Here is a 27,617-nt window from a genome sequence, read left to right on the forward strand (position 1 = left end):
GTTAGAAGGCTGCTACAAGAAGCAAGAGCTACATTTTGGGAAAAGAGAATACACAGACGAATCCAGGGTCAAAACAAATTCCTCAAAATTGGCAAAGAGTTCTGAGAGATGACGACAATAAGAAAGAAATTTTTGATTTTCATTCACAGCAGCGTGCTCAATAAAATTTTGAGGAAAAGGTAGTTGTAGCAACAAATGCTCAGGATGTTCAGTGTTATCCACCACTTGATAATGTTTCAAGTTTAGCACCATCGAACAGTCGATACTGATGTCATTATTGTTTCGCTATTCCGTGACATAGGGGCAGACAAACTTTGGTTTGCATTTGGAAGTGGGAAAAACTTTAAATATATATCTATACATGACCTTTCAAATTCACTAGGCATTGAGAGATTACACGTTTGTTGGAAAAGGAACTGTGTTGGTGATATGGATGGCGTTTGAAGATGTGACTTTAGCTTTTAGAATGAGTGCAAAGCAAGAAAACATGCGTTTTTGGGAGAGGAAAGACTTATTTAGGCTATTCCCACGACTCGGTCTAGTTTTTTTCAGCATGTAAAGCGTGCAATATACCATGGCGGCTATGAATGAGTAACAAGCTTGGAACTCAGGGTTCCTATGCTAACTAGTCCAGACGCTTATGAATGGCGAAGAAACAAATATGATCCATGGGATCCCTTTTGAACTCTTAGTGAGGCCTCTTCATCTTAGCAGGAGCTTGTACATTATGGATGTAAGAAACAATACCAGTCTTTATAAATGTGAAAAATCAGCTCTCCGATTCTGAATAAACATGTTTTTGCGGGCTAACGAGTATGCTGATTGGGTATTAAGTCCTTACCTCAAGAAAATACCTTGAAACTGTAAAAGAAGAGGGATGAAAGATACCAAAGGGACAGTCAAACTCATAAATCTAAAACAAACTGATAACGCCATGGCTAAAAATGAAAAAGACAAACAGAAAAACAATAGCACACACGATACAACATAGAAAACTAAAGAATAAACAACACGAACCCCACCAAAAACTAGGGGTGATCTCAGGTGCTCCGGAAGGGTAAGCATATCCTGCTCCACATGTGGCACCCGTCGTGTTGCTTATGTGATTACAAATCCGGTAAATAGTCTAATTCGGTAGGTCACATTCATGAAAGGGAAGGGGATTGTAGTTACGACGTAAGGAACATATCCGATATCATTTGTGAAACGGTTATTCCATAACGGTCAACCAACTCGTGATGGCGTCCGTAAACTTTACGAAGGGATGATTTCAACTTCACCATTTGGAACTCTTGGTTTAATAGCTTCCTTGTGAACAGTAACCCTCTATCAAGAAAATCATGATAGGAAATGCAAGCACGGGAATATCGTATCAATTGGGAGATATATACCCCGTATGCAGATGCTGCTGGAATGTTGCTACTTAGAAATGGAAAGTTCACAATTGGAAAGCTGAAATCATCTCTTTTGTCGTAAAGTTTTGTTTTCAACCAACCCTCATTGTCAATTTCTAGATGTAAGTCAAGATATGAAGCCGACTTAACTGTATCTGGAGTATCCTTTATCTCCAATTCGATGGGATAGATGCGTTCCACATAGTCACCAAATTTTGAATTGTTTAGTGAAAGAACGTCATCTATATAGCGGAAAGTAGAGTTGAAGGATATTGCTAACTTCTTATCTTTCTTCCTAAGAAGTTCCTGCATGAAGTCAGCCTCATAATAATAAAGAAACAAGTCGGCAAGTAGAGGGGCACATTTTGTTCCCATTGGGATGCCGAGTCTGTTGAAAAACACGTCCTCCGAGGAAATAGCCTCAATTAGCCTTCCCAAGCTCACGAGTAACACGAGTGGATGAATTATCGGATGCGTATGGTAGTTGTAGCAACAGATTTTCAGGATATTCTATCTTATCCACCACGTTATGTATTTCAAGTTTAGCACTATGTTCATATTAAGAGGCAGACACTAGAATCATGGTGCATGTTTCTGATGCAGTTAAACACTAACTTAAACGAGTCATGATTCGAACAGTCGTAACTGATGATGCTGTCATTACTGTTTCGCTTCTATGTGACATAGGGGTAGACGAACTATGGATTGTGTTTGGGAGGACAGCAAACTTTGAATTAATATCTATCAATGACCTTTCAAGTGCACTAGGCAATGAGTGATCACACACACACTTATTGTGATCCATGCCTTTACCAGTTGTGAAACAGTTCTATCTTTGCTTGAAAAGAACAAAGACTGCGTGCGAGACATTGATGGCATTTGAAAATGTGACTTTAACATAAAGAATGATGATTGATCAACCTAAATCGCCGGGGTTTTACTATAATTTGCACCACAAATTTAACAGATTGGGTTAACATGGTTAGCAAAGCAAGAAAATAACTATTTGCGCAAAAGGGAAGGCTAATTGAGGCTATTTCCTCAACTTGATCTAGTCTTTTCCAGCATGTAAAACGTGCAAAATACTAAGGCAGGTATTTAGGGGGACGAGCTTCGAATTGGCTCTTATGCTACCCAGTCCAGGCGCTAATGGATGGCGAAGGGACAAAGAGGATCCCTTTTAAAAAAACTGTTTCTGAGGCCTCATTATTTTGTCAGAAGCTTGTACATGTGGATGTAAGAAAGGATGATGTGAAAAATCGTGTCTCCCGTAGACTGCCTTGTGTGCATGAGGTGGTGATCGTGAATGAACATGTCTTTTTGGCCGAATTTTAGTAGCAGTTTTAAAAATGTTTTAGTACTTAAGTAATTTTATTTTGTTTTAATCAATCTATCCAAAACTCTACTTCGAAGATATGGATTGAGGACTCATCTTTGAAATTTACACCAGTGTTGTTTTTTTTACCGGAAGTGATAACTTTGTATTTGAACATTTACAGCAGAATAGAATAAGTGGTTTTGAGGATAACTTAAAGCCAGCACAATAAACAACATTTTCTTGACATTTTGAAAAAAGTTGAATATATAAAAAAAGAAATTGATATTTCTTTGTCCGCCATTTTAAATATTACCGGAAGTAAGGGTTTTAAAGAAATATGTCTTATACATTGTATTCATGAGAAGCACAAAAGAAATGGTTCCTGCACAATTTAATGATAGTAGCAATATGTTTAAACACATTTCAATTACCCTACCTAAAAAATAAGCTTATATGCTTATATTAGTACAATGTCCGCCATATTAGATTTTACCGGAAGTAGGGTTTTTCAAGACATTTAATCTGTATAATATATCCAAAAGTAGTAAAAAAGAAAGGTTTGTACCAAATATTATGATACTAGCATGATTATAACACCTTTTCACATACTAGCCTTCGATCTAGCCTTCGATCTTGGGCTGATTTAAGTATAAAGTCCGCCATTTTGGATTTTACCGGAAGTGCGACATTTTTTTCAAATGCCTCCCTATCTGAAATAAAAGAGTAATAGATGAGGAAGGTCTATGCCAAATTTCATGCTTGTAGCAGGATGTGCACAATTTTTCACAAAGCCGCCGTACTATTATAAATAACACTTGGAAATAAGTTTTAACGACTATTTTGTCAGAATTTCGCTTTTGTCGTCTGCCCAACTTAGTTTGGTCTTGCAATATGCATGAGGTACTTGTCACTGAACGTTTTAAAAAACAGAAGCCATCCACCAATCCATCAGCGATTGCGATACCTCTGTTACATACCCGTCATTTTGTCTCATGCTTGGTACCGTATTCTTTGAACAAATGTCGTCCGATTTTGTCTTACATTTATATTGTTCTTGTCAAGTAATACATTCCCTAAACAGGTTTAAAATGTTAAACTAAATCCTATAAAATCAATTTAGTGCATTGGTTCTTTGAAACACATGCATATTTTTTTTAATTTGGGCGTGTCAACCCCTCGTCTAGTAGTGTTTTCTGTTTGTATATTAAACATACAACAAAAGTTTATATTGGCATGGTACGTTATTGTTTCATTTTACGTGTTTACCATTGGTGACATCAAATAAAAGGTTTTGCAGGTTGTACTAAGCCATACGAAATTTAAATATCATATTTATATGCAAACTGAAGGATCCAAAATTTAAATTATGTATATTTAAACCGTATAATGAATACGGAGCGCGGGTATTGCTCAAAGTCATCCAGACTAGCCGAATTATAAATACTAGCATCCGTACTTGTATGATCACTTGATCCAAAATTTGATGGAAAAAAAAACGCTTTTGGTCAAGGACTATAGTTGAAGAAGTAACATTTACCAATCCATGCAAAAATAGTAAGATGTATGATCCTGAGCGTATACTGCACAAAGAAAGGGTTGTTATGTACTTTTGAACTAAGTAAGGTAGTATAGTTACCATACGCCTTCCTGTTACAGATACGATCGACGTGCACTACAGCAGAATTACGGTTTCAGTTCCACACATATTAATTGGGCTAATTTTAAATCTCCTGCATAGTTTATTTCATTGGCAATCATATTCAAGAAAAGTTGTAAATCTTGAATATTCTGTTATATCTTTTTGAAGCTTGATTGAGACGTAGATTCAATCAGATATATACCGATCATTGTTATCTTTTCTTCATTTACGCAAATGAATGTCAGGGATTTGGAATATGGCAGTTATACATGTATTCTCAGTTTATATTTAGTTTGAAGCATTATCGAACTAATACGACTTTCATCTTTAAAATTTACTTTGCATTAGATATCTTAATGAGATTTCATATACACTGTAAAAAATAGTGTTAAAGTTTAACACGTGAAAGTGTGAAAATGAATACACTAGTGTTAAAAAATATTCACCATGTGTGTTAAAGAGTAATTGTAATTAACACTGTGGCCCGGAATAACACGTTGAAGTGTTAAAAGGTATTGATAGATGCAAGTCTAAATTTTTTGTTTCAGCACATTGAAGTACATTGTATGTTTTTTGTAGAACACTTGTTTACGATGATTTAATATGTATTCAATACTATCGTTTTTTAGTTTTATTTTAAAAATTTCATTAAATAATTTAGAAAAATGAAAAAAACATCATTAACGAATCCAACAGAGTCAAGAACCAATTATCTTCTTTGTACACATAAAGATTTAGCAAAATTAGGCATATCTAATCTTAATATGACATTAATTGAAAACGTAATTATTCAGAAACCAACTATTGGGATACGAACAAATTAATCTTTAACACAGATGTGAAAACAGCATGCACACAGATTAACACACCCATTAATCTCTTCTGAATTAGCACGTGACAGGATGCTGAAATTTTACCGCCTTTTTCGAAACGCTCCATCTTTTCAAAAGTTGGAATCACAACTAGAATAGTCAGAAAGTGGTCAACACGTCAAAGAAAACAAGCAAACACAGATTTAAATACAACTTTATCAACTAAAATGTAAGTATTTCCATTTATATATAATTCTGTGTGATGCTTGCCTGTCTAAAGACAATAACATGAAATCTCTGAGTCTTGGCATGACAAGTTCAAAGAGTTGCCGCGCGTTTCCATCACATGTGATGCCGGATGGCTTGATAGTGGTTAATACATATATCCCTATCTTTTGTTAAATACTTATATAATCAAAATAACTTTTTTATCATTTGTGATGGCTTTTATTCTTATAATTTGGAATTAAAAAGGATTCAACTTAGTTAATAATAATAAACATGATAGAGGGGGGTGGGTGTCACGTGTTCTCCGAACGGAATACTTTTCAACTTGTTCACCGTCATCGACATGACTGTTACAACCGTCATTTCCGATGTAAATATAAACACTCCAGCTGATAAATTCATACTGAATATTTGAACATATACCCGATTATTTTACAGTAATGTATTTGTTTCCAGATCCATTACACATCTGAAAATATACCCAAGTAAGAAGAGAACAAGTACAACCGGTACAAGTGCATGTACACTGTACCAGACAGTGCAGACTTTCAAAAAACAAAGCATAGGCATATCTTTTGTGTTCTTTCAATACCTGTTACATTTAATGGATTTATCATGTGTGTGTCATATATTTAAAGACGGTTATGCAAACTGAAAATTATATTTACTGACAAGTATCACTTTTTAAACACATTAATCCCCTTTTTAAGGCACACTGGTGGATTGAGTAGCTAGTGTGAATAAAAAAATGTTTGTGTAAAGAATTCTATAAGATCTACATTTTATCCATTTTTCATTTATATAATTTGTTTTAAACAAGTCAGTATTAATTATTGTACAAATGTATACATGTACCTGTAATACTTTGTAACACAGATTTGGAACAATACAATGTTATGCTATTGAAAGAGTTTCACGGTTCTTTTGTATTACAAAATATTATGGGGTTATTAAAGTGTCTCAATTTACTGTCTTAAATGACTTCAATACTTTGCATTTGCATTTATACATAAGTGATAGGTAGTCTTTTATATAAAGTAATAGTTACACATCTTATGCATCTGAAGTATTTTTTTAATATGTAAAAAAATAAAATGAAGTTAAATGCGTAAAGTATTGATGCATCTAAGTACATGTTTTTGACACATTTAATTTAAACCGTTATTGGTGGTTTGAAGCCATACATTGTATACAGTTTTACCTACATGTAAAAGTTTTTGATGGAGTACTATTGTCCTATGTGTGTTTACACTACAAGATCTCATAAAGATTTCTGCATTCATATTGTACGAGTACACAAACATGACCCCAGGTTTATCATACACTGTCAAATAGGCCAATGTGCTTTCAGTACAAAGGTTTGGAATAGCTATAAACAGCATATCAGTAAACGCCATAGAAATGATCTTTTAAATGATTTGGTAAATGATCATGATGATGACAATGGTATAATTGTACATGATTTTGGCGGGGATATAGTTAATGTAAATAATATGGAATTAGATAATACACAGGTTTTAAATGCAAGCTATCTTTTATCTTTAGAATCTTGTCACAACATTACACAGTCTGCAATTAACATAATAGCTCACAACACCTCAGAACTGATAAGTAAACACTTAGAAGTGTATAGAAATAAGTTAAAGAATGAAATTCAGACAAAAGGGCATGCAGAAATAGAAAATATACTGAACGAGGAAGCAGCATTATCATGTTTTGATGAGCTTAAATCTGAACATAAACGTCGCACATTTTATAAGACTCATTTTAATATGGTTAGTCCACAGTCTATAGAACTTGGATACTACTTAAAAAAATCTCAAGGTGGGATAAAGAGAATAAGAGACTATGGATATTTTATTCCTTTTGAAGATTTAATATTATCCTGTATTGTCTGCCAGAGGTACAATTTTGGTTCCAGAACAATCATAAAACTCATGACACTTTAATGAGAGATATTTGTGATGGTTGCTACATAAAAGAAAATCCCCTTTTCAGGAGAAACCCCAATGCTTTGCAGATAATATTGTACAATGATGATATAGAAATTGTAAATCCTCTAGGGACACATGTAAAAAAGCACAAAGTTACACTTTTTATGTAGCATTTGCAAATATTCCTCCAGAATATCGTTCAAAACTACAATCATTTTTTTTAGTGGCTGTTGCTAAAACAAGATATATCAGAAAGCATGGTGTGTTAAAACTTTTGAAAAATTGTATTCAAACTGTTAGTAGATTGGTATCAGGTGGGTTTGAAATTCAAGTGAATGGTAGTTCCCATAACATTGAAGAGGCATTAGTAATGGCGCCTGCTGACACTCCAGCTGCAAACAGTCTAGGTGGCTTTACAGAAGGTGTGGGGTTTGCATATAAAAAGTGTAGAACTTGTCTTATATCAAACAATGAATTGAGCAGGCAATTTAGGGACACCCATTTCATCGAAAGAACAAATGTTAATTATGACCAAAGTTGTAGAACTCTAGAGGGTGAAAAAAAAAGTTATTGGAGTAAAATGTTTGGTATAAACAGTAGAAGCTGTCTCAATTCTTTAGATAATTTTGATATCATACAATGTTTAACTCATGATCCAATGCATGTTTTACTTGAAGGTTTATTACCTTATGAAATTTCACTTTTACTTACTCACTGCATTGACATGAAAAAGTACTTTTCACTGAACTGGCTTAATTCACAAATAGACTCTTATCCTTACTCTCTTGCAACTTCTTGTAGTAAGCCTGAACCTATTCAGAGAAAACATTACTTTGTTGATGCACATGTAAAACAAACAGCATCAGGGATGCTATCTCTTATTAGTTTTTTACCTTTTATAATGGCTAGAAAAGTTGAAAGGGGCGATAAAAAGTGGTTGACATTTTTAAAACTAATACAGATAACATTTGTGTGTCACAATCCTTATGCAGCGCAAGAAACTGTTGAGGACCTTCGAAATCTTGTAGAAAGTCATCATTTGAATTTTCGTCGAGAATATCCGAAAGCTTCAGTACCACCCAAAATGCATTTTTTGGTGCATATGGCAAAGCAAATTCAAAGATTTCAATCTTGCATGAGGTTTGAAGCAAAACATGCTTTTTTTAAGAATAAAAAATGGAGGTGCTTTAAGAATTTACCTATTAGCTTGGCCATATTCCATCAGAAATGGCTGTGTGGACAAATGATTACACCATTAGGGACATACTCTGGAAATTTTTTGTATGCTGGAGATGAAGTAAAAGAAGGTGACAATGTAATTATTGAGGAAATGCAAGAATTACACAAATTATGTGTAAAAGAAAGATTCCCAAATTATGAGTCTGTCTATGTAACAAAACAGGTTAAGATCCATGGATGTGTTTATAGAGAAGGTGTTATTGTGGTTTCATCATGTGATTATTTTAATCCTAGTTTTGTTAGGATTATTGAAATTGTAATCAAAGATCAAGACAAATTTTTTCTTGTGCAAAAATCTCAAATAGTTGATGTTAATCTTCACTTAATCAGTTATGAAATAAAATTTGAGAATTCATTTCAACTAGTAAGTTACAGAGATCTTGTGATCAAGCTACCACTAGATATGCATCTTTTAAATGGCAAACTGTTTGTAATGAACAAATATGCTCTCTTAACATTAGATTTACCTTGATGTATTATGACTTTTAATATTTTCTGTTTGATATCATGTTTGTTATTTAAGTTAATTTACCTGATATAATTCACATATCTTGGCTGTTTGTATGTTTTATACTACTAGTATGCAGAATTGTAAAACAATGTATATATAATAGATGTTTGCATAACATGTCTCATGATGATACACACATGTTTGTTTTTTTCTTTTGATCTTCATAATTTTTTAAGTAATAAAAAAAAATATAAGAAAAAAATTATTTTAACAGAAAATTATGCCTTTGTTAAAAGTGTGGGATGCCAGTCGAGTTCAAAAGAAGGCTATCATTGTGAAAGATTTGACAATTGCAGCTATTTAAGACAAGGGTAAGTTTAAATTGATAATACATGTAAGCATAAAAAAGAAGATTTGGTGTAATTGCCAATGAGACAACACTTCACAAGAGACGAAATGACACAGAAATTAACAACTATAGGTCTCAGTAAGACTTTCAACAATGAGCAAAGCCCATACAGCATAGTCAGCTATAAAAGCCAAAGCCTCGAAATGACAAATGTAAAACAGACAAGAAAACTAACGGCCTAATTAATGTACAAATAATTGAACGAAAAACAAATATGTAACACAGCAACAAACGAAACAGTAAAATACATTGTATGTTATTATAATTCCTCATAAAAATTTCAATAATTCAGAGGTGTTTACTTGTACGGATTGTCCGTATTTTACACGGATTTTTTAATAAAATTACTCAATACGGATTTGTCATGAAAAAGTACGGACTTTCTACCAACCCGGAAAAAAATCATAATTGCTTCCGTTTACGGCGATCGGTATCTAATAGGCGCTTTTCTGACTGGGAATCGCCACTCTTTAAAGCGCAAAATGATAGCGATCAAGTTTATTTCATGGTCGGTCTAAAATCGCAGGAGGTGAGTTTTTATTCTATTTTCTATGTGTAGGCAGGAGATGTGAATGATCCATATCTTATAAATGGATCTGTCCCACATGTCTCTTATTTTCTTTCTTACGAAACCCAACTTTATTGGCCTGGGCATTTAGGGAGGGGGTAATGAAATTTTAAAATCCTAGGAGGGGTGCTGTCGATATTTTTTTTAGGGTTGGACTTAGTTTTTGTGGGGGAGGGAGGTAGAAAGAGGTCCTGTACTGTAGAGTTTTGAAATGAAATATTCCAGACCTGCCTATTTGTCTGACAGAATTTAAATGTACATATCTTGTTTCTTTATAAGTACACAGTCAATACCAGATTTGCATGTATTGACTTATTCCAAACTTAAGCCCAATTTTTTTTCAAATCATGCAAATTTTAGGTTATAATCTTTGTTGCAAAAAATATCTGAATAAGACTGCAGATACTGTCAGAATGCAGGAAATTGCATCTAATTTTTTAAAATTTGTAAGGGGGGCATGCCCCCAAACCCCCCTAGATGGTTCGTAGCGGCACTCAGCGAGAGTATTACTGACAACATTGCAAAACTACTGACAATTCTACTGAGAGACATCATGGTGGGTAAACAGGTCTGCAATATATATGTAAAATGAGCTTCAAAATATTTCATCAAAGACTTCTCCAAAATGAATGACTTCATACTTGGCCACCAGCTTAACAGTGATGAGTTGTAATGTGTAAGCACTTTTCAGATTTTTAAAATACCAACTTCATGTTTCCTGATGCTTAGCACAACATCACTTGCAACATAAAAAAAAAACCATGAAACTAATTTTTGGAGGGGAAAAAAACCATTTACCTCCAAAACCTTTCAAGCATTGGCAGGTAAAATCACAGCTTTTTTTGAAGGGCGGCCTAATAAAATGATTTTCAAAATGATATAATTGCACAAGAAATATGCATATTCATTTATGAATAATATAAAATTGTAAACACAACACCTTAAGCAACATAATGTTAGACAGAACTTTATCTTTTTCTTTTAGTTCTGGAAAAAATGAACATAACCCTATCAACTCTTGTGCTAGAAGATGATGGAACTGAAATAGATGATGAAGTTTTGCAGGAGTTTGGAAATTTTCATATTTTTATGGCACTTGCTGATGAACAACAGTGGACACACAAAATAATCAATCGTAAATCACCAGTTTGTGTTGAAATTGAAGCTGATGTGACACCAGATAAAAACTCTGTTGACGATACAGAGTCTGATAAAAGTACACAACCAGGTGTGCACATCTTTTTATTCTTTTGTTATATACATGTATGATAAATGTCTATCTTCTTCATTTTGATATTGAGTTGATAACTTATAAATTAATGCAAGTCAAGTGGATTTAATTTTTGCATGGCCCATTAACATGATTGGCTAAAAAGAAGAAAATTTGTAAAAATAATGAAAGATCAATCTACCATATGTATGAGATTTTTCCTAATTATTATTATTTGTTTTTAATTTAAGTATAAAATTAAACCTTTTAATATTTTGTTTTCAGACTTTATACATGTAGTATCAAAAACCACATTACCAAGTGGTCTCCCGCATCCAGACAAAATTCAACTACCTACACTGTCGCCAGCACTACACATTACCCTCTCATCTGGAGAGAAGAACTCCAGCATTTTCAATCAAGTTCTCAAGGAGTGTGAAATATTCTATTCAGCAACATACCCAGGCATGGCTGATTCGTCCTACTACCAAATGATTGGGAAAAAAATGGTTTCAAAGTACAGTTGTTTGGGGTTTGCAGATGGCACAAATCCATGGGTAAGTGTGTGACGTCACTATTTTTTTTTTTTTCAAAAATTTTATACTCACAGAAAAAAATAAAATATATAATAATAATTGCTTTTTGCATCCATTCTTCTGTCTGTCAGTCCGATGCTTTTTCGTCATCATTGGCTTCAAATATAACTTATTTAGATGAACATAAAGGAAAGCAGAAGAAACTTTTTGATTTTGGGGTTAGAAGCTTGAAAGTTTATGGGCACTGTTACTAAGAAATAAAAGAAAAAAAAAGAAAAAAATGGTTTCTGGGTGTTATTAGAATTTACATTGTTTGATTGGATTGAAATTTAAAAAAATTACTGACAACTTAATTTTTTTTTTAATTAGCACATTCGAGTGACCCTAGACTTTTCATTGAACTTTCTGATTACTCCAGAGTTAATATTGGGCTGCTTAATTAATAAAGGTATTATTGCAAAACAATTTTCATATTGGTTTAGTTATAGGTCCTCGTGCAGCCGCATTGGCCTTCGACTTTGCCGCAGGCCAATACTGCTACCCTCGGACCTATAACTAAGCCAATATGAATATTGTTACGCAATAATACTATAATACTAGTTCTTTATTTAAGGCATGGAAAACACGTTAAACATTTATTGCAATTAGAATTTTATTTTTTGTTTTGTATTTACAGAGTTTTTTGTGTCGAAATTAAGTCAAAGAATAAGAACAAGAAGATTCTTTGAAAATAGAAAAAGTAAGCGTGATCAGTCTAATGGTGATAATGATAATGTTACACCAGTTAAGAAGTTTAAAGTAGGATCCAGAACTAGAGATCAATCAAATCCTGTCATTCCAGAGGAGGACTGGGAAAATCATGTTAAGGAAATAACAAAAGAATGGGAAAACAAAAGGTCACTTGAGAACACTTCTTCAACACACTAGAGATGGGCGTTTGACTTGGCAATCAAAGCTAAAGCCAGGAAAATTTGGACCAATTATGGAAAAATTCCCCTGCTTTGAGGAAGGAAGTTTCGTAAGTTTACTTTAATATTATACAGTTTGTCATGTATAAATTCATTTAATTTTATATTTTGATAAGAAATGTTGTTATACTTAACGAGTAAAAACTTGTGCCTTTAGTAGCATTAAAAGTCGTTTTTTTTCCAAATTGCAAGGCAATTTTTTGTACATGTACCTAATATACAAATATATTTTTGGGTTTCTTATGTTTGAAAAAATGTTTTCAGTGTTTTTATAATTATTTTTTAAATGGATACAGTTGACATTGAAGGTAAGACATATATTTTATTATTTGTTATGAAATCAAACTAATTTTTACTATATATTATTAACAAAGAAGGTCTTATTTTTATAGGTTATGCATGAATTCTTCTGCCTGAAGAATAAAGAAAACCCAGACAATTTTAGAGAACATATTGCTGGTAAAATGGAATGGATAATGAAAATTGTTGCAAAAGATGTAAAACTATCCACTGAGGTACACTAACTGCAAATATATTATGAACACCTTTTTCATCAATCTCCCATGCAGAGTTGTCGGTCCTTGCTCTCTCTCAATCTCTGCTAATGTCTCAAAAGTAGTCCCAAAACACGTGTTCAAAAAAGATCATGTGACAATATTTTTTAGCAGGAAGTTGAACAACATGGCGGAAGATAAGAAATAGTAAATAAGAGCACGATGTAAATTCGACACAATTAACCTTTATGTTGACTTCATATAGAAAATATATAAATATGTGAACTAGATAATATAAATATGTGAACTTAATACAGCAAACCAACACACCCACTGCTTACAGAATTAGAAGATGACAATTTTTCAGAAGATCAAAAAAGGGATATGTTTTATAATGTTATCGCTGATTTCATGAAAATGTATGGTTATGGGATGGTTGACACACCTGATAAGTTTATAGTAAATGCTCAGTATGTCCAGAAATTGCGGGCAGTTATTGTAGATGGGAAGTTAGCAATAGAACAGTTCTTGGAACCAATATTGGTTGAACCAGATGAGCTTTATAACTATTCATTACAATTATGTCACTGGTATTTACAGTTGGCCGAATTATCTGATACTAGTACAGCAAAAGAGGGTGACATGAATCGACTTGTTCTAAACTGCATCATCATTGCCTGCTGGACTAATTTCTCCATTGTCTACCTGGAGATCAACTTGTTCATCCAAACCATCCTTGCCTACTTGACTAGTTTCATCATTGCCTGTTGGAGTAGTTTCATCATTGCCTGCTTGACTAGTTTCATCATTGTCTGCTTGACTAGTTTCATCATTGCCTGCTCGACTAGTTTCATCTTTGCCTGCTTGACTAGTTTCATCATTGCCTGTTGGAGTAGTTTCATCATTGCCTGCTTGACTAGTTTCATCATTGTCTGCTTGACTAGTTTCATCATTGCCTGCTGGAGTAGTTTCATCATTGCCTACTTGACTAGTTTCATCATTGCCTGCTCGACTAGTTTCATCTTTGCCTGCTTGACTAGTTTCATCATTGCCTGCTGGAGTAGTTTCATCATTGCCTGCTTGACTAGTTTCATCATTGTCTGCTTGACTAGTTTCATCATTGCCTGATTGACTAGTTTCATCATTGCCTGCTCGATTAGTTTCATCATTGCCTGCTTGACTAGTTTCATCATTGCCTACTTGACTAGTTTCATCATTGCCTGCTCGACTAGTTTCATCTTTGCCTGCTTGACTAGTTTCATCATTGCCTGCTTCACTAGTTTCATCATTGCCTGATTGACTAGTTTCATCATTGTCTGCTTGACTAGTTTCATCATTGCCTGCTGGAGTAGTTTCATCATTGCCTGCTCGACTAGTTTTATCTTTGCCTGCTTGACTAGTTTCATCATTGCCTGCTTGACTAGTTTCATCATTGCCTGATTGACTAGTTTCATCATTGCCTGCTTGACTCATCAGTATAAACTTTAAAAAAGTAATGATGTACATAGTATGTTGGGTGATTTTTTACTTGTAAAGAGTGGTACTAATATCTTTAAACGTGTTAAATGCTTTTATGAAATGTTTGTTGATTTTGTACAGTACTGTGTAAATAAACACCATCTTAGTAAGACATTATTATCTTTGTTAAAGAGTGTGATGTTTACAACACAATATGTTCTTGTTGATTACTCATACATGTCAATTCAGTATGCTTTAAATTTGGACAATATTGAACGTAATCATGTTGTTGAAATGATCAATCTGGAGTATAAAAGTATAAATAGTATTTTGTTCCAATTTTTTTTATAAAACATGATCATGAGCTTTCTATGTCTACTGAATTCTTCAGTAGTATGATGAATAAACCTCAGAACAAATAACTATTTCAAATCCAGTTAATTTAAAATAATTGGGCAATTTTTCAACAATATTTAGGGGCAAAAATATGTTAGTATTTGATTTCCAATGGATGATGTGAAATTTTGTTTTGGCACTGTTCATAAAACATCATAATAGGATTAAGCTAATCAGTACTTGACTTTTCCACTAACACATGTTTCCATTGTATATCATTGATGCTTTATTGTATAAATGTATGTCATGCACATTATCATCAGATGTGAAAGCTATTAAAGCTGAGTATTAAAGTTTAACACTTTTAAACTAGATGTATTTGTTTACATTATTTGATTTTATCCGCTTTGAAAGAACCTAATTACATGAATTTCAAGTCAACATTAAAAACAAAATGATATGGAATAAATTATAATCAATAGACAATGATGGACTGTACATAATAACAGAAAAAAAACATGCTACAATGTAATTCAACCAGAGATAATCTTACAGTGTACATTGTACATCAATGGTTGCATTATTTTTGGACAACATAAACTACTGTCGACTGAACGAGAACCAAACAGATTTAAATTTAAGCTAATGGAATACTATGGGACTGTCATACAAGTGAGAGGTTTAGCTAGCTTTAAAACCAGGTTTAATCCACCATTTTCTACAATTATTAAATGCCTGTACCAAGTCTGGAATATGACAGTTACTCTCCATTCGTTTGAGGTGTTTGAGCCCTCCCCTTGTTTTTGTCATTTGATTATGGGCTGTCCCTTCAGAATTTTCCTTGGAGTTCGGTATTTTTGTTATTTTACTTTTTGAAGGAACTTAAACCTGTAATTGTAAAGGATTACCATACTCTGCATTATGTCTTGGAATAAAAGTTATTTCATTGGTTCTCATACCTCATCTTCCTTAAATTTGCATATTTATTACATTTAGTAATACTGACTGAATAGTTAACAAAACCATTAACATACAGAATAAGAAAGAAATTACATGTATAAATACACATCTAAAAATAAACATGTTAAAAACAGATACAAATGTATACATGTAGCAATAGATGAGCCGGCATTGTTGTTTCCCATACAATTTTATTATATATATAATAAGAGGCAAAATATTGCATGTTGTTAAAACTTAAAGAATTACTGCAATACAATGGTTGTCCATGCTCCCTGGTCCCCCTACATACAATGAACATACAAAATGTACACTGAATGCAGTATTATCTGCTAAAAGCAGGGGTGTCATTGGATGCCATCCAACTCATTGTTCCCAGGATTAGGACACATTTGTATTTTAATTTTAGGTATTAAATAACATAATACAAACAATGAATTGTACATGTAGTTCTATCATTCCTATAACTATATCAACTGAAAATTTGGCTAAGACTGTTTTGTAAAGAAGAAAAAGTGTATGATATCCATGCTCCCTGGTCCCCCTACATACAATGAACATACAAAATGTACACTGAATGCAGTATTATCTGCCAAAAGCAGGGGTGTCATTGGATGCCATCCAACTCATTGTTGCCAGGATTAGGACACATTTGTATTTTAATTTAAGGTATTAAATAACATAATACAAATAATGAATTGTACATGTTCTATCATTCCTATAACTATATCAACTGAAATGGCTTAAGACTGTGTTGACAAGAAGAAAAACTGTACGGTAATCACAATAAACATGAGTCATGAATGCAAATATTTTGAAGTTCCATAGGTGGATCCAAGCGCCCAGGCAGGCACCCCCTTTATATTTGAACAATTTGGCTTATTATATAGGGAATTACTGAAGCTACCCCATCTTAAGGAAGTCAGTTAGCCCCCACTTCTTGTATGCATATTTATAAATATGTACGTGTATTGACCAGCCACTGTGACTGTGAATTTAATTTAGCTCTACTTACCATTTCTCTATAATATGACATTCATCAATAACAACAGCAACTACTCTGGAGGTAAACTGTTCATCTGACAGCAGCTCGTGGCCAGTTTTGGTATTGAAGAGAGCCTCTGGGTGGCACAAAACAATTGCAAAGTCCCCCTTTTTAACACGATTCAAATCAACATCACACTCTGCTACAAATTCATCTTCTGTAGTATCTTCCACCTTGGACATGATGTTCAGTCTACAAGCGGTTATTCCATGAACTTTCAACGCCTTAATTTGATCCTTTTGAATAATATTCAGGGGTGAAAGAGTTAACAAATGGGCGTTTCCTTGTCTTTTCCAAGAACTTGTGGAAGAAGGTGGTAGACAAGACTCTTTCCATATCCGACAGGCAAGCTTACCATAAGATCTCCCTTCTTATCTGATAAATAATCAAAAGCTTGCCTCTGACAGACCTTTAACACCATATTCTTGTCATATTCTCTTACAATTTCATCTAATGTGGCCATAATTTTGTCGAATGAATAGATAAACCGATTTACTCAGAATAGGAACACCTTTCTCAAAAAATATAGTACATGTATCTGAAGCCTTTTTTAAAAGCATTTTCGCATCAAATAATATAAATCGATATGACACAACTGAAAAAATATATAAGAACGCTATTTACTTCTATTAAATCAAAATCTAAAGTATCATTATATTTTACAAGATTCTTGTAAAATCGAGACATTAGCAGAGATTGAGAGAGAGCAAGGACCGACAACTCTGCATGGGAGATTGCTTTTTCATATATATATATATAAATCAAAATTTGACTTTTCATTGGAGTTCGGTATTTTTGTTATTTTACTGTTTACTTGACATACAGTTAATAATATCAAGCTTATTAGACAACTTTTCAAGTTTATTGTATTTTACTCTGGTATAAGTGACCAGCATTATTTTGTTTTAATAGGGGCATGATCTTGATCATCCTGCTTTATGGCGATCACATAGGCGCTTGATGAACCTCATAGTGCTTGGATAAAGTTTAGCCCCACAATCCATAAAAGCGTGCATGATTTACAATTTTTTTCTGTACTTAATTTGAAAGTGGTCAATTTGATCACAGAAAACCATTTTAATATGACATGTTTATATTGGGAAATATAAGTATGAAAGTTACACTAAAATTACAATTGTAAAATTACCATAAATTGCTATCAAACTCTTGGATGGGGAGTTATCTCATTTGCACCCATACCATATCTTCTTATTATACTTAGTAAACATGTTATCATGTTGCAAAAGAAATTTTCATTTATTCTATTTAATATTTCTTCACAGGAAACAGAGACAGAAAAGAGTATTGCTCTTGTAAAAGGGTTAGAAAACAATATTAACAGAAAGAAGGGGAAAGGGATTAAATCCAGGTCATGCATTAAAGTTGTAAAGGTATATTCATTTAAACAGTATTGTGGTAGATTAATTTGTAACAGTTTAAACAGATAAAACTCTGATATTGGTACAAGAAACTGATACTTTTAATTAAGATAGTGGTAGTAATGTGTTCAATAGATCTTTTGTCAAGATGTGTGTATAGTTACACAAAAAAAACTGCTTGTGATAATTGACATTAGAATTGGCTTTTTTACATTAATGAAACTTATATTCAAAATGATTACATGAATAACCTCAAAACATAGACCAAATTCGAATTTGGGTGGCATCACTTTTATTGTTCTAGATTTATGGCCCTTTTAAAATTATATGCAAGTGGAGGCATCTGTGTCGCATGGACACATTGTCTATTTATTTTTATAAAATATTATGCATGAAATAAATAAGTGAAAAGTTAATTATTAAATTTTTGTACAAGGACCAATTATTGTATTCATCACTGAAGTTCATAAAAAAGAATTGACTGTTTTTTTGTGTTTTTTTTTCAGAATGTGCAGAAAATAGATTCCCTTCCCATAAAACACTTGGAAACGGAAGAGGGAGAGGCTCCGTATGTAGTGGTCTTCCTTGACCAGGAGGGAAATACCTTATGTTCACACGTAATTGGAGATGGCAGGAAAATAATAGGACAAACATTAAATGTGTTGGACTCATTACTGTTACTAATTGCAGTTTATTATGTTTTTGATTTGGATTATCCCGAAATTTATTCTCAGACACTGGGGATTTTACAACAGTGGGCTATTGTGGATCAATATACCCAGCAAAAATCAAGCAATTGGATAAAATTCTCTGACGTTTTGTCAAGAAATAAAAATGAGTAAAAACTATACAGCTGGTTATTATGTTTTATTAAGAATTCACACTTAAGGAAACTTTCAGAATTCCAGAGTACCTGAGATGACCATGGTTTATATTTAGTGCTGTTTCTGTCTTCAATGCCTTATCTATGATAGTAGATGGCATTATTTCTTTTCAGACTGTCAATCCATTCATTTGTCTGTCCTGAATCTTGTAAAACATTTTGGTGAAGTTTTTTTTTTTGAAATCTTACTACATCAGTAACACCTTGATTTGAAAATTCTCCACAAATTTCTTCAGAAGTCAGATCAGACAGATATTGACTTCTGTCTCGAATGATTCCTTTGCTGCTGTGTAAGCTGGCATATGCTGAAGCCGAAAGAACAAAGCCATTTATTGTCTTCATTTTCAGCAAATTTGCTAATTGACTTTTGTTGTTACATTCACCCAGCAAATTTCCTGATATATTTTAGAAACATTTTTAACAGTTCTTGCAATGCTCTGGATACCTCTTTAATCAAAAAAGGGAAAATTTTGCTATAGGTTTGTCAATAGTACCTGTTTAGACAATAAATCGGGACCAACGGTCATCTACCTGACAGGGCCCATTGTCATCAGGTTTTTCTTTTCTTATTTATATATATTTTTGTATATGTTATTGCAAATAAACGTGCAAAGGAGTCATCGTAGTGTTCATCGAATGTAAACACTGTGGAGTTCGGTTTCCATATATTTTAAAATATATACGTATCCGTCGGATCCGTGCATTCGATTAATCTACTGATCGATCGCTGACCGTTGTCACGGTAACTCTCACATAGTTTATTTTGTTCTAGCAGCACTCGAAATTTTTGATCCGTTAAGTGTATCTCTATAAAACCAACCAGGATTTGTCACAATACATCAGACACTGTTTCAGAAAATGGCTGCTAAGGTGATTCTCCTCAGATTTCCAATGTCAGAAAAAAAATCTCGCATCAAGAGGCAATGGATAACCAGGGTAAATAATGTAAGGGCTAATTTCGTGGTAAATGATAGTTCTCGGATTTGCAGTGAACATTTTGAGGGTTCATTCACAGACCAATCACTACCAAAAAGGTTTCGATCAAAGCCTCAAAAGGAAGTTAAGACAAGAAGACCTCTTTCAAAGTATGAATTAAATGTTGATAACAAAAATAACATTCCTACATCTGATACACAAATGAGTCATATTAAAACATTTGCTTTGCTTGTCAGTGAATTAATTGAGTCCTTTGCTTGTAAAATTTGTGTTATTTAATCTAATATGATTATTTCTACATAAGTATAAAATTTTGAACACAAAATTTGTAAAAATTAATTTTCTTAATCTAAATTATGGACAAAATAAACATGACCAAAGCATTTAGAGCAAATCTGACAGGGTTAAATTGTTTATCAGGCCAAGATCTATCTGCCCTGAAATTTTCAGATGAATCGAGCAACCCGTTGTTGGGTTGCTGCCCATGAATTGGTAATTTTATGGAAATTTTGCTGTTTTTGGTTATTATCTAGAATATTATTATTCCGTCACCCAATAGGACAAACAAACAACTTCCGATGAGAAAAAAGTTAAAGTTAAGCTTGAAGATCAATTGATGTTCAAAGCTATTGAAAGCTTAAGTTCTACTGGAGAAGAAGAGACAGAGGACTATTGTTTCGGGAAGTTGGTTGGGAAATCACTCTCGGCAATGCCTAACACACGGACAAAGATGATGTTAAAACATAAGATACAAAATCGTATGTACGAGACACAGTTAATGTTTCTACCTGCAGAAGTTCCAAACAACCAACTTTATCAAAACCCGATGTCCTTCAATTTCAATCATTACCAGCCATTTGTCAATGAGGCACCTTTGCCAACTTTAATCCACAATACTCCATCTAAAACACAACAACCACAGTATCAGGCACTTGCCAATCAAACTCCTCCAGGACGTCTTTTTAACCAACAGTTTCAGTACCAACGACAGTACCAATCATCCAGTTGCTCACGAGCGGTGAAACAAATGACAGTAGTGGGCAAAACATGCATACAGAACTTTAATTCTTTGCTTTTGAAATTCATGTTTTTTGGTCATTTTTGTTTTCTTAAATTTTGCCTTTAGTTTAGCTGAAATATCAAGACTTTAGTCTTCAAAAGTCATGAAGTTCAGTAAAGGGTGTGTAATTATTGTATGGTAAAGGATTAGTTGTCAATTAAGTAGCAGTATACAAAAATTGTGAAACATAAATAAATATATGGGTCATTTTCAAAAAATGTAGATATTTTGTAATGGTGTTTTTCAAAAATAAAATTACTCATATCGTTTTAAATTTTATTTTGTTTCAACACAGAACTATTCAACTGTATGAAAAAATAACAGAGCATTACTTTTGAATGCACAAAATGTAAAAAATTTAAAAAATGTACCTCTTGCTGTCTGCAAGTGTCACTTGTGTTACCATAACAACTTATTTGAAAGAAAATACTTTATTATTTAAAACCATCTTTGTAAACGTTCTAAAAGGATTATTAGTTGAAAATTACTCGAATGCTATATATTTTATCTAATTTTAAGGTTTTTGAATATTATTTTTTTAAATTAAAAGTCAGTCACAGAAAAAGCAAATTTTAAGTGATAAACTTTGGTAATTTATGTGAAAACAAGTTGAATAAAAATGTTCGTTCTCTCTTGAATGAAATGAACTGGCAATGCATTGTCCAAAAGCGAAACAATTTTTAATTTAATTCAGGGGTTCATCTTTAGCATGCATTTTTCTATCAGTAACGCAAGTGACAATTTGGTAACACAAAAATGAAAAAAGTAACACTAGTGACAATCATACAAAATAAGAACATATTTGATGCAGTAAAACAACTATCAATGTTTCTGAAATATATAATATGACATTGTTTGTTGTTCATTCATATCTTAAACCTATATTGATCTAGACACACATTTGAGGTCTATCAGTTAAGTCACATTTTGATCATTTCAAGGGCTTGTTTCCAAAGACTGACATCAACGGTGTACTTTTGTCCAACAAGTTTGGGTTCTGGAATTGTTCCCAAAACGTTCTCCATGTCGTACCAACATTCGTCTCTTACTGCACTAGGCCAATAAAAGGATGGATTGTCTAGGTTTCCTATTCTGTGCATACAACTTACAATCACCTCGGTTTCATCGTAATCTGTTACGATTCCAGGGTACGGTTTTTTGTCATAAGCCACTAGTACATACTGTCCAAGTAAATCTTGAGGACTTAGATCTGAGACATTGAGATAGTTGTGTCTACTCCCGCCTGGATTATCGCCATTGTCAGTGTGTTCTTTTGTATTAACATCTTCGAATTCGTTACCACTATTGAGTTCACCTCTTCTATCGGAAGAAATGCCGTCACCTGCAACCGACTCATCACTGACGCCTGTACTATTTTCATTGTAGTCGTTCTGTCCAGTTTGTTCCATTGTAAAACAATGAAATGATTGGGTACCCAATTGTTCCTTCTCATGTCGTTTCTCGTTGTTGTCCACATTATAAAACTCGTTTCTTTGCTTTTTATTTCTCTAGGTTTTATCATGCGGTGAAGGTCTCTTCTGACGTTAGGGTTACCAAGGTTTGGATATACCGAATATATGGGACGACATAGCACACTAGCTAGAGCAAATACTTGCCAAATACCCATATAAGATTTATTCTTGCAAATTTTCAGGACCTCTCTCTCATATAACCTTTCGATTTCTCCATTTGACAATACTTCATTTGCATATTCATCCGAGTAAAACGCAAAAGTTTTCGCAAGAGAATTATTCTTTTCCCGAAATCCCCTTTCCAAGAAACCTTGATTCAAGTATGCACCCTTGAAAATACAGGATTCGAGAATAATTCGGACTCTAATTTCCTCACTCATACCTTCGTTTCCAGAGACAAGTATACTACCCGAGTATGGTAAACAATTACCATCTGCACTGACTTTGATAGGATGAAGCGTTTCATCATGTGGTATGTCAGATGGCAGAATTGAATGTGTTCTTTCATCAATTGCGATCCCAGTATTTGTGATATTTGGCGAGTAATTATAGTCTATTCTGTAACCCTTCTCATCTATGATTCGATAGATATTTTCGCATTTTTCTAGTATTTCCTCGTATGTCTGACATTGTCCAAGTTCGGTTAATGTGCGTGCGAAATAATACTTCCTTTTAGCTGCTATCCTATCTTCAGGTACCTGTATTTCTGGTGATTGTAGTGACCGGTGTCCTTCTTTATCATTGCACGCTCCTTGGTGTTCTGTTTCTGGTTGTTCGCTTTTTTTTTTCGTTTTTCTGTTGATCAGGGAATGCACTTTCATATCGTGTCCTGCATGAAATGAGCCCTTCACGCAAGTGCAGCTCACATCTCTGTACAGTATATTTCCATATCCAGAGTACCATATTTGGTGGAGTTTTAACGTTCCGTGAACGGGTTTGAGTGTTTCCTTTGATAAAATTATTGCCTTATTGTCTATTTCTTGCTGTCCTACTTCATACACAAATACGGCAGAATCCTGGAAGTTCTTTACAAAAGACTTGGCACTCATTATATCTTTCCCATGAAGCACCAGGTCATTTGCTCGTCTTTTCAGAGCTCCACCTACACCGTCTGGCACTCCTTTTCCGTGTCCACTTTCATGGAAGTTCCATTCTCCAGATAAATTTCTGACTGTCATTTCGTGCGTAAAAAGTAAGAAATTGCCCTTCTGCTTGTATTGCGTTGACGGACCATCGCTAAAAAAGTGCACAGTGTCAACATCTTTGTTGGCTTGTAGAAGTTTATCCAAAATGGGGTCCATAAATGCCCAAACTGAGCAAGGATTGTGATCTAAACTTTCTGACACTGCGCAAAATGTTTGTGAACTTAATGCAGTGTAAAAGACTGCAGTGTGAAGTGTTAATTGCTTTTTCGATGCCCCAAAATGCATGCTTTGTATTTCATTTGCTAATTTGCATTGGAAATTTTCAGCAAAATCGACGTGAACGAGTGCTTCGTTTGGCTTTAAATTTTCTTTGATATTTCTATAATGTTTCATCTGATTTGCTATGTTGAATGCGTGTATTTTGAACCTTTGCATCTCTGTCGAAAAGGTATCCATCAACACATGAATGCTATCTGTGACTGTTTCCTTGACGGTCAAAGTGATTTCTTTCTCGTCACCTTTAATATTTCTTTTCTCCTTCTTTGTTTTCCATTGCAGCCAGGATGTTTCCTCATTATTGTCTCCCTGATCGTTTGTAATGATATTTATTTCTTTGCATTTCTCACATTTTCCATACATGCAATCCAAATCTTTTATGTCACAACTGAAAGTTTTTATCAGATCAGAAAGAGATTTCGACTCGACACGTTGTAATTTGAATAGTGAGTCTACAAGAAACTGCATGTTCTCGTGTTTCTTACAACCACAGGTGTCCCTATCAGATTCTTTTGGGGGTTGAACCCAGAATGGTCTAAGTCGACTAAATGTTGTGTAGCTTAGAGTTATGTTTGTATTTTCAATCAGGAACTTCTCATGTAACTTTTCTACAGTGTCATTTAATATTCAGCTTTGTTTTTTCACACCATTTTTAGTCACAGTGTCCTTCATACCAGGTGTTGTCTTGCTGTTGTCGTCTCTTTCATAGAATTCAAAAATTTTCGGTTCGAGTCTGTATGACAAGGACCCTTTCTTAAAACGAGTTGTACCTGCTTTCATTTTTAGTTCTTCTCTTGCTTTGTCTATTAACTTATATTTCTTAAGCAGTCTTCCCTGTGTCAACTCTGCTAGATACTTCTGTTGCTGTCTTTTAGCTCGACCATATTTTGTCTTCAGTTCATCACTCAACGAAAGTTGAAACACAAGAGTTTTCTTTGCCTTGGTTTTCATTTTTCGTCTATTTCGTCTACTTCCCTTCATTTTTCTATTTTCTGTGTTCCAATTCCGTAATAATTTGTTTGTTTTGGTTCTTGGTGTATCAGGACATTTCATTAAAGGTGAATTCTTCCTTTGTCTACTTAGTCGGACGTATAGCTTTTGATTGAGTCGTCTTGCTGCTTCAAGTTGATCTTTTAATTTCATATTGTCTCTATAGCATTTTGCTATTCTTCTTTTCTTTCTCCGTGTATTGTGAAGACCGATCTGTGGAGTTGGATGAGGTACATGTACTAACGGACCTGGCCCAGGAGAGGATGGAGGCGTAAGAATTTGAGCATGATTGTTAGCCTTTCTTTTTCTTTCTGCTATCTTTTTTTTCTTCCATTCTTTTCTTTGTCTACGCTGTTCTCTATGCGTCATGTCATTAATATGTTTCAACTTTCCTACTGCAAAATCTTGTTGATATTTCGCTCTGCACTTTGCCTGGTGTTCTGTCCTTTTAAAAGGATCTGCATCTCGTTTTTGTCGATAGCGACGTTGTTTTTCTGCATTTGTGAGTACCAATTCTAAATTTCCTGAAAATATATAGAAGAAATATTTATCAATAAAACAAATAAAACATTATTTTGATAAATCTGACTGTTTTATGTCATTTGTGTTACTGCATTTGTCACTTGTGTTACTTTTTCTATTATCATAGGATAAACAACTTTTGTGACAAAGAATTCATTATAACTCTGATAAAAATTAGTGTAAATGGTATTTTTATCGTTATCATTTTGCTAAATTGATAATTTTTCATTTAATAACTAAGAAAGAACTATTGATTTGTCATTTGTGTTACCACTTTTGTCATTTGTGTTACTTTTTTAATTGTAACACAAATGACAGTAACACAAGTGACATACAGGCATGTAAATTGCACTTTGTATGAAATATATTCTCCCTGACAGCATGATTTATCTTCTGTCATAGTAAGTGTTCTAAATCAAAAACACTGGTCATAAAAAGAATATGAATTTAATATGTAGCCTGCTTATTATTGCAATAACATTGTGGACAAAAATAAAAGTTATGCTATAACTGTACATACCTTTAAACTCAAGTTTGATGTTAAAACTGCATCATGTTGTCTGCTAAACTACCCATAATTTCAAAGAGGAAGTGCTGCTACCGGGAGAAAATATTTTTCATTTAAATTCATAAAGAGAGATAACCCGAACTTTAATTTTGTTTTACAAAGTAACACAAGTGACAAATTAAAACGGCACACCTAACACAACTATTTTAATATTTTTTTCGTAGATAGTTGCCTTTTTTTTTTTTAAGTTTCTAAATTCAAAAGAAGTAAATGGATAGAAAAATAACACACCAAAGCAGAAACAAAATATTCAGTATTATGCAAAGATTTTTGTATATCTTTATCATACTGCGGCGCACTTACATGCATTTTCAAGCATACCTAGCAATTTGAAATGCATATGTTATCACATAGAATTGTAGATAAGCGATATTTTTTGTTTAGATACTATTTCTTACATTTTATTGTTGAATTACGAAAAGAAAAAACATGATTTTTTTTAAATATTTGTCCAGAAATCAACTGCATATGTTACTTACACAAATATCTACATTTTTTGAAAATGACCCATATATCAGTCATCTTGGAAAATTAGTTTTCAATACATAATGACTGAGTTAGATACATATCCATTGGAATAGTTGGACCTTCTTATAAAGTATTTGGGACCGAGCTCAAAACAACACGCGCAGACCATAAGATGTGCTAATGCTCATAATCCAGCTACTGCAGTGCGTCTTATATGGGAACGCTTAGATTCTAGGTTCGGTAGTCCAGAGATGATCGATTGATTGATTGATTGTTGGTTGCTTAACGTCCAGTGGCAAATATTTCATGCATATTCAGGACGAGAACAAGTTCACAATAAATACAATAGGTAGGTTGTTGTAATAGAGGCCATATAGGATGATGGTCGGGGAAATTTGGACTGCCACTGGAAAATGAGGGTATATTGGATAGAGACAGTAATTTTGCCTTGCAACAGGCCACCTACGGACCCCTCAAAGAGTTGTTGCAAGGGTTCTTAACGTGCAAAGAGCGTGGCACTCTCTTTACACGAGGCATCGGATTTAACGTCCCCCTTCTGACTGGACGTGACTGCAAACTTATACATCCCGCAAAGCCAAACGGACGCCCCACTTCGGCAAGCGTTTTACTGCCGGTCGGGAGAAGACCAAGTGACCATATTTCTATACCCCAGTCACCCTTGGGGGTTAGTACCTTTGATAACTAATTATAATCATATCTAGCATTCCACATGATAGCTAAAACGGAAGCAGGGTAATGTCGAAGAGTTACCTTAGAAGTTTCAAAACATGTCCCCCTGCATTTAAAGTTATTCTGTTATTTGCTTTCAATTTGATTTTTTTTCGTAAATCACTTCATTATGATCTTCACTTCTCTGTGCTAGTTTGTTGTTGAGATTCGGTAGCGGAACTGACAAATA

The 27,617-nt window shown here is 33.8% G+C and overlaps 1 protein-coding gene across 1 annotated transcript in view; it reads left to right on the top strand.

The window, feature by feature from the left end:
- LOC143052098 (uncharacterized) overlaps positions 1–27,617 on the top strand; it is a 109,963-nt gene that overhangs the window by 41,433 nt on the left and 40,913 nt on the right. Inside the window, exons 2-5 of the mRNA XM_076225058.1 lie at positions 10,978–11,220; positions 11,488–11,759; positions 18,283–18,390; positions 18,885–19,142. Coding sequence (XP_076081173.1) covers positions 10,978–11,220; positions 11,488–11,759; positions 18,283–18,390; positions 18,885–19,142 — 881 coding nt within the window. The remainder of the gene's footprint in view (positions 1–10,977; positions 11,221–11,487; positions 11,760–18,282; positions 18,391–18,884; positions 19,143–27,617) is intronic.

This window comes from Mytilus galloprovincialis, chromosome 11 (genome assembly GCF_965363235.1).
Source record: "Mytilus galloprovincialis chromosome 11, xbMytGall1.hap1.1, whole genome shotgun sequence".
Taxonomy (NCBI): domain Eukaryota; kingdom Metazoa; phylum Mollusca; class Bivalvia; order Mytilida; family Mytilidae; genus Mytilus; species Mytilus galloprovincialis.